Raw genomic sequence first — 11,556 nt, 5'->3', positions numbered from 1 at the left:
TATCACTCAAAGGGTGGATCAAATCTATGATCTCGTTCTAGTAGAATTTGAATAATAAAGCTTGTTTATTTAGCGCTCATATTAAAATGATAATGTTTCTGTTCTTGCAAACAAAGTATCACGGAATTGCCCAATTTTGGCAATCTAGAAAAAGAACTCCAAGCACTGTATTGGCGGATTTTTGAAGCAACCTTGGAGCACTTACTACCAAAGAGGAGACTTGTACCAACACAATCTATAGAACGAAGATAATATGTACAGATCACGAGAAAAGCAAAGTTTGCTCCTGGTTTGTTCATTCGAATGCATTCGAAATTACGTAGAATTTACTTTTGTTATGTAAGTCATATATACATCTTCACACCAAGCGTGAGGGCCTTATTGGGAGAATATATTGTCAGCCAGATCCGTACATAGAAGGGCTCTAACCAAGTACGATCCAAGGCCACAAGTGTAGCAGCTCTCATAAGCTAGTCTGAATTCTAGTGGTCCTCTGCTATTTTTTTGGGGGGTTAGGGGTATAGTTTGTGTTGTTTGTGCTATTGTTTTCTCGAAAGGAAGCGAGCATGAGAGACGTTGCAAAGAACTGCTTCTACTTCCCGGGCAAACTTGGTTACACGGCTGAAATAGATGTTAATTGAAGATATAAGTTAAAAGCGAAAAGAATGAAAAGAAAAGCATCATGGCCGAGGACTCACTAGGTGTTTTGGACGGAAAAGGCTTCCCTTGCGTTATTTTACAAATCAATAAAAAGTACGAGAGAGTTTTTCATGTGGGTCAAGTTAATTTTTTTCTTAATTTTGTCAGCTTAAAAATATACATTGCGCTAGCTCCAGGACCAAGTTTTAGAAAATATTTGATCGGCAATGGCGCGAACTTATTGGTCGATTTTCGTTTTTGGGCCTCCGACTACCTTATATAGTCGTGTAACAATATAATAATACTGTAAACTTGATTGATTTTTATTTAAAAGAAAAAACGTTAAAGTGATATTCTACCTCGTAATGCGCGAAACGCCAACAGCAGGTTCACTTACCTTCAGTCGTATGTCGCCCGCTTTTTTAGAGTTGAAGATTGCCCATAGTAAAGGTTTTCTTCGCATAACGGATGATGATAACGGCAATAGGAGATTAAGAATAAAAGTTAAAAAAAAAGTTTAAGATAAAAATGTCGTCGTGTTATCCTAGATTTCACCAAAAAAGTGTTGCTCAAAAACTTAAACTAAAACTACCCCTCTTGCTTACGTCATCCCCCACCCCCCTCTTCTCTTGTTTATTTTTTATAAACACTGTAATTTTCCCAAAAATAGTTTGGTAATAACTCGGTTATGAAAAACTCAGCAAAGCTTTAATTTGTGGAAAACGTGTCTCCTGTCTATAACTTGTTTGTTTTATGACGCTGTTCAAGCAACAGAACAGTAAAATCGATGAAAACCATCCGTTCCAACCTCCCTTTTATAGGCTCCCGGGTACTAAATCAAATTTAAACGGCAGCAAGATTATTCTAGAAATATGAACAAAAAACAAAACAAAAACAAGCTACGGGTTTTGTTTCTTGCACCCCACGCACCCTCGCCATTGGAGGTCGTTGCGTGACGACCCAATTTGATTTGTCACGCAATCTCTGGAAATTGTAACTGAAAATCAGGTTATCTTTATTTATAAAGGAAAGGCAAAACTTCCTTTGTTTTATCATTCATGCCAGTTTGACGAACGTGCCCCCGACACAAGTCTTCACTTAAGTGACGCACCAGTTAAGTGGCTCTTATGTTCGGTGACCACAAGTTCCGAGTTTCTTTTAATCGGACTTGCCGTACACTAATTCTTCATCTGATACTCCATAAATATTATTTGCAACGAAATTTAATCATATCACTGATTCATTGAGGGAAATTTTTCTTCAATGATTAGTGTAAAGCCAATATCAGCAATAGATGTTTGTGATATATTTAACTGTGACTTAAAAAAGCAAAATAGATTCCATCCAAAATATAAAGTGGGATTTTTTTATATGTCGCAAAAGCTAGCATTTTAATGCAGGAGTCAGAGAATTCGGGATGAAGCCAATCATCAAATTTGTGTGTTAATAAAGTGATGAAGTTTTATCCCGTCGGTAACTTAAAACTCAAAGAAAACAAATTACGTTGTCAGCTGTAGGGTCTTGTACTGCCGGAGAATAAGATACAACAAATATGAATAAAACATAAATTTATGTTATGATATTAAAAGAAATGCAATAAATCGCTATATTGTTCTTTTTCCGGTAGGGAATGACATTTCTCGGATTCTTGTTTAGATATTTAGGGCTATTTCCCACGATGAACGATTCTAGAACGCAAGGGAAGATTCCCCGGCTTGTCAATTTCTATCAAATTATCACCTCTTACCTCCCCCTGAGAGTAAAGTTTTCGCACGTTTCTAGGTAGCTGGCTGTCGGGCCATGCATGCATGTTTTAGAACTTTGATGACTCGAGAGTCAACACAGCTAAAGAAAATGTAGCAACGCTGCATAATTATTCAGTTTAAGAAAGCTTCCCGACCAGACTGGTAAATTTGATTCCGTCGAAGAATACCCCAGTATCGCCCGAAAAGGCGATATGGAGCGGCGATATTGAATCCAGTTTGTTGATTTTAGCGCTGAGCAGATCTTCCAGCAATTAACACTCGAAAATTGCGCTCTTGTATGGCTTGGTTTCTGCCGATGTGGTTTGAACAATGGCCGAAGACCCAGATCAGCTGAAACAAGTGTTGAAAGAACGGGCGGTTGAGCTATACAATTTGTGCGATCAAGACGGGAAAGGTTTTATCGCTGAGAGCGAGCTTCAACATGTTATCGCTGAGCTCGGACTGCCTCTCGATGCAAACCAAGTTAAGCAGACTTTCAATGAACTTGATGACGATGAGAATGGCTACTTGACTTTAGAGGAGTTCACAGCGGGGTTTGGCCTGTTTCTGGGCATTCATTCGGACGACGAAGGCCAAACGAGCTGGAAGAAATTACGTCAATCAGCGACCCCGGTCGGGAGCTGTTCTTCTTGTGTGACCCAGAAGGCAAAGGGTATATCACGAAATCTGATTTAGGACGGGTGGCCGAAGATTTAAACTTGAATTTCGAACAGCTTGATTTTATTTTCGATAAGCTGGACATCGATAAAAACGGACGCTTGACGCTGGACGAATTCGTCGAGGGATTTGGGACATTTCTTGGCGAAAGTAACGGTACAACGGAACTCGACTCGTCAAAACACGACGGCAATTTGAACGATGAGTTTACAAAGGAAGGCTCGCCGGAGGGACATGACATTTTCGAAAGTTTGGAAGCTGGGCCAGGATCTCCAACTCATGCATCAGAAGAGGCATTATTTCGAGAAATTGTGGAAAGTGTCGGAGAGGATATTTTCACGGGGTAAAATTACCGCTATTGTCAATGTTATGGATTGTCCATTTTAAACCGCGCTGATCCATCTTTGATTTATTGTGTTATGTTGATACTTGTGCATATCAAATTTGGCGCCTCAGCGAGCTTACAATAACAGCTGAACCATATTAATGTTATTATCACTTCGTCTATTTTGAAAGCGTGTTTTGGGGAGTGCGTGCTTCGAAGTGAAAGTCGTGATTTTGTTCTGTTTCGAACCTTTATTTGTCACGGTGTTAATAAGTTCGTATCGCTTTGCTCTGCTAAACCCTCCTGTTGTCCCGATGAAAGAAATGTTTGTTTACACGTGTCTTTGCGAGAAATTTTGGCGTACTTTTCATGGCTCTTCGAACAAGTAATCGTTGCGATCAGACGTTCGATTTCACGGGATTACGTTTCAAAAGTTTCCTTTTTATGAGCGGAAGCGATTAGCATAGCTATAAAACCATCGTTAACCAAAAGCGGAAAAACTCCAGGTTGTAATTATTCAAAGTCCGTATTGTAAACAGCTATTATTCGACTGCTCATCATATTAAACAACAGTAGCTGGATTGTTGTCATATTGTTTAAAGAAAAAAGCAATAAGGCTTAATGTTCTGCAATTTCAGGCATTTTAACATTAAAAATGAAGTGAGAGATTTTTTTTTCGAGTGAAAAATTCCGTGCGTCTGCCCGTGAAATCAACACCAAATTGTCAAGGTCGCTATCGCCGAACGAGTTTCGTTGAATTTTTAATTAACCATTGCATTTTTAATTTTCGCCGTCAAAGTGCTTGCATAAGTGATGAATTTTGATCCAAAATCGAAGAGTAGTCAAACAAAGATTTACACCTGGCAGAAATGAATCAAGTGAATCTTCCTGAGGAGATTTCTAATTTATTTCCCCAAGGGTAATAATATTTATCGCGATATCAGTTATCGCCGGATTATGTAATTGCTTTTAAACTGTTGGATTTAGTCAAAATGCACCTGTAATCATTTTAAATCAGTTGTCAACCAATCTTTTGCCTAGATCGCTGACTAAGGATCAGCTCAAAGATCTGTGGGAGGCTCTTCGCAAAAACGATGTCCGCGGACTGCAGAAATTCGAGGAGTTTTTAGGCAAAGTTTCCGGCGAGATTCGACGAGCAAAAATGGACTCCGAGCAGCTCGAGTCGGCCCTCAAAAGGTATGGACACCCCTTGTTATTTTTTCTTCTCTTTACGACACATTATTGTATGAAAAATATTTAATTTGACAACTAGCTCAAGAATAAATGTAAAGGATATCTGTTGCATTGTTTAATTGTAAAGTCTGAAGATTCGGACAAAAAAAGTAATCACTGTTGATAAATATTAAAAATATTATTGTTTTGTCTGCAAATTGAAATGATCATCTGTTTCCTTTTATGCTTGAGAACGTGTTTTGACTTGTCAAGATGATTTGCCATTTTATGCGTTTGAACTAAAAAAAATGCATATTTCTATATTTCTCCCTTGTACAGATGTTGGTTTGGTATATATATTGGGTAGCATTTATTTCGATCTCGGATAGTCACTTTGATCTCCTAAACTAAAGGAATTTTACATTTCACATATTATATTTGCATTTTTTTAATTTTTTTTTTCTGTGCATAAAAATGTTACCATGTTTTTAAAGAATTGGAAGATAAAAATATCATTTGTTGTTTGGTTTGACCTGCAAGTGTCATATGTGGTATTTTATTTTTCTTGTTTCTTTTTTTTCTTTTTTTTTTTTCACTACTGTTTTAGTTTTGCATGGGGTTTGGGGGACTTTTGAGCAAAATCTGGAAAATTAGGGATTTGTTTCTTGCCATTTTTGAGAATGTGTTGTTCCAGAAAAAAAAAATCAATACCTCCCTCTTCCAGCAGGAATGTCAATAAGAAAACACTATTAATAGCCCACTCATCAACAAGCCCAGCTGGCATTCCTGGCCTAGCGCGCGAGCTCAAAAAGTTTACCTAAGTCTTTGTTTTCATGTGAAATTTCAGCCGGATTTAATTTATTTTTCAGCCAGTTAAATTAGCCAGCAGCTGGCCCTTAGCAACATCCCTGCCCATGCAGATACAAGTTTGTTTTTTGTTTGACCGCTCTCCCCCACCACACTCACACACCCTGCCTCTGAAAATTCCAATTTAGCTGGCTTTTGAGAATCCTTACCCGCACAAATTTTTCCAAGACCGTTCATAGGGCTGCAGTGTGGATATTTTCTGAATTATCACACAATTTTCTAGATGTAAGATCAGTGCTTCTTCTCACTCGACTTGCTATGTAGGACCTGCTTTAACATTCTCCACCTCAAATAGCTCTTTGACATGTATATTTAATTTTAATTGTTAAAAAGGTGTCCTTACCAATCCTTTTGCAGTTTATAATTTATTTCAGTTTTTTAGGGCTATCAATATAAGATGCCGATAATTATCTAATATTGTATTGGCAGTAGTTGACTTTCCAGTTAAATATCCAAGGGAGTTTTAATTAATGTTAATTCTATCAAAGCAAATACTGACTGACTGACACACCTGATTCACCATATGGAAAGCAAAGCTATTATACTGTATGTCCTTTTTTACACTGTATTCTTGGCTGGATTGTGATGGCTCAGAAGTGGTTTTGCTCATTCTTCTGTATGAATCTGTAAAGCTCTAAATTAATGAATTATAATTATGTTAACATATATAAATTTATATGTTAACATATATAAGTTTATGGATAAATTTATAGGACAATGAATTAAAGTTAAGTGTTCTTCCAAAGGGGTGGGGCAGCAAATTTTCATCACCTTTGAGATGGGGCCATGTTCTTGTCTTGATCGTGATTTAATTGTTGCCAGCTAGTGGTTTTTCACAATAGTGAGTAATTATTGTTAATTAAATACTTTCTATTACAGCAAAGCAAATTCTCATGATAAAGAAGTTCAAAAGCTGTATGAGGAGATGGAGCAACAAATAAGGACTGAGAAAGAGAGAATTCGTAATGAGGTAAGAATATTTTTAAGTCTTCTACTTAATGATGTAGGTTGATGACTCTAAAAATATGTAACAATAAAGTGGCTGTCAGGTATTTTTTTTGCAGTTTGCAAGTTGCAGCTGCAGGTTGCAGGTTGAAACAACCAGTTTTTTTTTAATTGAAATTGTCCAAAACTATAAATATAAAGGCTAACCGCAAACAACCTAAGCTAATTTAGGCTAACTGGAGTGCTTTTTAGGCTAATTGGAGTGCTTTTTAGGCTAATTGGAGTGCTAAGTAGACTTAAAAGTTGATTTTTCAATCTAGCTGCAACCTGCAAAAAATACCTGCCCTAAAGTGGCCTAAGAGCCAGATACATGGAATTATGTTTCAAGTTTTCCATGTGACATGTAGGAACATGTGTGTGTAAATTATGTCCTGGAGGAAAGGAGGGAGGGATAGCTGGGGTAGGGGACTCTCATATGACCATATGACCAGGATGGGGATGCTTATGGGAGAATTTAAATTAATCTGGGTGTGGTTCAAGCCTTTCTTTGACCCCTGGCAGCAGAGTGTGACAGCATTTTTTTTATTTATTTACGTGCAACCCTAAACAAGACCTCAACAGCTAAAAATATTGGCATACTGTCCTTAACACCATAAGGGTAACTTTTAAGTCCCTAATTTACAATTTTTGAAAACAAAATCAATGAAAGGGTAAAAGGGTACTGGGTTAGGATTTAGAAGTAAAGATCAATAATATTATTGCTATAACTAATAAGATTAGAATTGCACCAAAACATTGAAACGGTCAGGCCTACATATTGAATTATTTTTGGAATGCTATGTCAGGGTTGGAGATGTTACATCAGTAATGCAGTATTGGATTCAGGCAGATATACAGCATTACAATATGCTATACGGGAGGGGGTGCAAATCCCATTTTCTAGTCAAAATCATGCTTACCAAAATTTCAGTACTAGTAGCAAATTCAAGATAAATCCCACTCCCTGTTGTAGCATTTAAGCATATCCTAGTTCTTAAAATGAACGTATAAACATACAAGTCAATTACATGTGAAAGATCAGACACACAAAATGGTGTAAATGTTTGAATGACAAAATTTGATTTAGATGATACCGGTAAATGTGCTAGTGAACAAAAAGCAAACAACAGATTGAAAAGAGTGGACAGAAAGTTATGTTTTGCCCAATTAGTATGACCCCTTGAGGCACAGACTGTTTAAATATTGGGACATTCCAAAAAATCCCCCAGTGGGAGAACATTTCATTTAAGGTTCTCATTGCTGTCCATAGTACATGCAATGTCCCATTGAGTTTTCCTCACAGAAAGAGCACTTAAGACGGAATCCACTAGGAAGTCGAGTAATATTAGGGAACAACAGAAACCATTGCGTTATTTCCTACCCTTATAAAGGTAAAGAGTCCGCAAAATTTTAGTCGGTGGGTCGCATTGTGCGCAGTGGCTTCAAAGTCGTGTGTGGTGTTGTTAGAGTCTTTGGTTTGGCGAAAAAAGTTGCATGGTGGAAAATGTACAACAATTTCTTTGGTGGATGTTTTAAGCTATGGGAGCACTTATCGTGGTTCAGCGGAACTTCAACTGTGTTTTCGGTGTGGTGTTGGAAGATTCTTTCGATAAGATATTTGAAGCAGTAACACAAAAGCTTGCCCAATCAGGTGTAAATAGTTTTGGTACATAATTTTGTCCAATAACTACTCGAAGTCCTGGCGGATTTCCTCTTAATTGCTTTCAATACACCTACTTGCTGGATCATTTGAGAAAATATGTGACCTAGTAATTTAGACTTGCTGCTCCCCCCCCCCCTCCTCCCTCTCACCCACCACCTGAGATGGCATGTTGCTTTTTAATACAACTGGCATTCTGCCGAAAAAGTCAGTCAGTTATGCCATTTCTTAGTGGTGCACACCCTCCAACAAAAATCTTAGGTCCACCCCTGGGTAAGTACGTTTGAAAGCTCAGGCGTGTGACGAAAACCGGCGGGGAGGGGGCTGGTGGGTTGTCATGTGTCATGGTGCTTTGTTTTATACAGGCTTTATATCCCAACGAACACTCCCTGATTTCCAGATAACTTTAAAGAAAATGAATTGGCCACTTACTTGCCAAAAGTAACAGGTGATGCAGTCTCTGTTGTCTCTGTTGTCTCTGGCGATGTCTGTCGCGGCACGATAATAGAATACAACGTCTCCACATGCCGTAAAATCCGCAAAACCACGCTTCCCACTAAAATCTTGATTCACATTCCTTAATTCCCACTTATTCCGACGCTTCGCTCTTTTACAATTCCTTCACAGTACAGTCCAATGATAACTTTCCAGGCTAAGTTCACAATTCTCGGTGAGTGGCGACATTATCGTTTGACCATCTTGCCATTTACAGCTCGCATAGCTTCGGTATTCGCGGCCGCCATTTTACAAGCACATGGTCCGGCAAACATCTTATGCGCTTGCGTTTTGTGGCAGCTACCGCTGTGCAGCCAAATCGTTTGTTTGTTTGTTTGTCTGTATTTGCAAATAGTTTTATCAGAATTTTTTTATACACAAATCGTTTTAAATACCTATTTTTTCGTCTATTTTTTTCAATCCCACTGGCCAAACCCCATCAAGTGCCTCAAATCCCATTTCCCAGTAAGAATTTAGCAAATCGGGAGCTCCCTTGTTACCTTTTTATATCATACCTCCTTACAACAAGGTTATATCCTATAAGATATAGTAAAACTTGGTTATTCCATTTTACGATTTAGCAAAAACCCATACTTTTTTCGAACAAGTTTTATTGTTAAGAAGACGAGTATAGTATGAAATAAAATAATAAGATATTGATTTTAATTAGTACCCTTTGACATGGCGCATGGCACGCCCGTGGCGCCAAGCGTCTATCTCGTGAAGGTAAACCACGAGAATTGCACGCTCACCACTTATAGCACCTCACCCCCACTAGTAAATATTTCTCGTGGAACGACAAAGAAGGCCTTTATTCTGCTGTTTTAACTGTTCTGATTTCTAACAATGTTCGTTGAATGTCTTGAATAACTGTATATGTTGTGTGTTTTCAGCAAATAAAGCGGGAAAAGGCTTTGAAGGATGAGCTCGTCCGAGAACTGGAGAACAAGGAGTTAGAAATGCAGCTTCTTTTACAAAGACAAAAATCGGTGAGTCGTGATGTGTACTGGCCTAAAAATATATCGCCTAACGCCTTCTTGTTGGAAAAATGCCCATTCTTTGCCTTCATACCCTTTATGGGGCTGAATGACAAACACAGTTTGGATGCAGGGAACCACGCAATGAACAATAAAACTACTAAGAAATACTCGTACCAGACATCACTCCAAGTGTTAATAAAACCAGATTGATTACAAGGCTGGTACAAAAGCAGTAGGGCAAAATTTATTGGCCAATGTTTCAACTAGCAACTAATATAGCTTTTATTAGTTAAACATTAGCCAACACTGTATTATCCAAATTCAAATTTTAGAGCCGTTATTTTCCTTAGACTATAGTACTGGCCGCGAAGAAGACTAGCTCTGCTGGTTGTAATAATAATAATAAAGATTTTGCGCCTTCCCTGCTCTGGCGCTTCGTTTGGTGTCTCTTCTCGTGCGCGCGTTGGATAAGAAACATATTGGCCAATAAATTTTGCCCTACTGCCGTCGTACCAGCCTTGCAAACAATCGGTTATTATAGTTAAATAGTAACGTAGTTTTCCAGTTCTTAGGTTTTGAATGCAGGAGGAATTTCGCAAGGGCATGCAAGGGAGTAATGGTTTCTGCCTAGAATTCTAGATAGCGGTCCGGGTATTGCGTTGTCTTCTTGGGAAAGATACTGTAATCTCACTGCATTATGTCCTCTGAACCCAGCAAAGAAAGAGGTACTGATCAATTGTTGAGCAAACATGACAAATCAACATGAGAGACCCTGCGGTAAACTATCACCCTTTCCTTGAGGGGGGGGGGGGGGGGCATACTCCTAGTAGATTCATCCTACAGAAAGAAGGATAAACGCTAGTGCTGACGAGGCATATGGCTCCCAACTTTATCCTTGACATAGCTTGTCCTGTATTATCTTTTCGTTGTTTCCGGATCATGATAAGGCATTAAGGAATTTAATAGTCAGCTTTAAAGGCCATATATAATATTGGCTTTGTCATTCTGTGCATACAATTGTCTGTTTAAACCACTTTTAATTTTAAGTTCTTGGTTTATTTTCTTTAGCTGGAAGAAGAAATCCAAAAGAAATACGAAACGGAACATGACATTAAGAATGAAAACGAAAAACTCTTTCAGGTTTGTATAAAGAAAGTTAAAAACTGTCCGCACTTCTTTGACAACGTCAACAAAGAAACAAAGACAAACGTCTTTGCCGTACGCTCTCTTTTATAGTTTGACATTGCCTCTGCAGTGTTTCTCAACCAAATTAATTAAGTATTTTTAAGTTTCCTTTGATGACCTTTGATGGGTAATGTGACTAAATTCTTGGCGGTTGTATGACACCCGGTAATGAGTTCTTCGGCAGTTATATGTTGCTGGCTGTAAGTAACCGGGCAGTTAATAGTTCCCCGCTTTTAGCCCCAGTTATAAGTCTCCTAGTAGCATAAACGCCCTGGGCTTGTAGGGCTTGTGGGATCTTCATGTGCACCATTTTTGATTTGATGGAATTCTTATGTCTCACTTAGAAAACAATGTATCTGGAGGAACTGCTGAGTAATTCTGTCAGCTCGTTAGAAGATACGAAGAGTTATGTCAACCAACTTCAGGCCCAAACTGCTATGGAGAAGAAAGAGAGAGCTAGGTAGGAGGAACTTCACTTTTACTTTACGTTTATACAGTACGGTACAAACACGTTTAATTCATGGTACATAACTGGATTGGTGTTTTCACGGAATCTAGGATTTTGTGCAATTTTAATAATCAGGGCGCTTTTACAAGTATCGATCACCTTCCTTCATCTCCAAACGAAGTGATATCTGCCTTCTACCCCTCTCCACCCTCTCCTACTTTAGCGTAATCTCTTACTTTAGCGTAATTGGTCAGGAGGGATACATGGATCTCTTTGTCCTATTCTTTTTCTGAGTGATTTGGGGTTTATCGGCTCTCATGCCCTTGCGCTGGACGTTTATAGTGAAAGGCTCTAAAAAGCAAGAAACGGCGATTTAT

The 11,556-nt window shown here is 38.4% G+C and overlaps 1 protein-coding gene across 1 annotated transcript; it reads left to right on the top strand.

The window, feature by feature from the left end:
- The first annotated feature begins 1,555 nt into the window (after window positions 1–1,555).
- On the top strand, window positions 1,556–3,126 carry LOC144652661 (EF-hand calcium-binding domain-containing protein 4A-like). The gene has a single exon (XM_078512740.1). It carries the CDS (start codon window positions 2,715–2,717, stop codon window positions 3,078–3,080), a length of 366 nt encoding a protein of 121 aa, XP_078368866.1. The 5' UTR covers window positions 1,556–2,714; the 3' UTR covers window positions 3,081–3,126.
- The last annotated feature ends 8,430 nt before the right edge of the window (window positions 3,127–11,556 follow it).

The sequence above is a fragment of the Oculina patagonica genome, chromosome 4, assembly GCF_052425735.1.
Source record: "Oculina patagonica isolate OP01 chromosome 4, crgOcupat, whole genome shotgun sequence".
Taxonomy (NCBI): domain Eukaryota; kingdom Metazoa; phylum Cnidaria; class Anthozoa; order Scleractinia; family Oculinidae; genus Oculina; species Oculina patagonica.
This window is presented reverse-complemented; position numbering and strand designations above follow the sequence as displayed.

Excerpts from the sequence above, each read along its gene's own strand:
- LOC144652661 (XM_078512740.1), top strand. The coding sequence starts at position 2,715 with ATGGCCGAAGACCCAGATCAGCTGAAACAAGTGTTGAAAGAACGGGCG.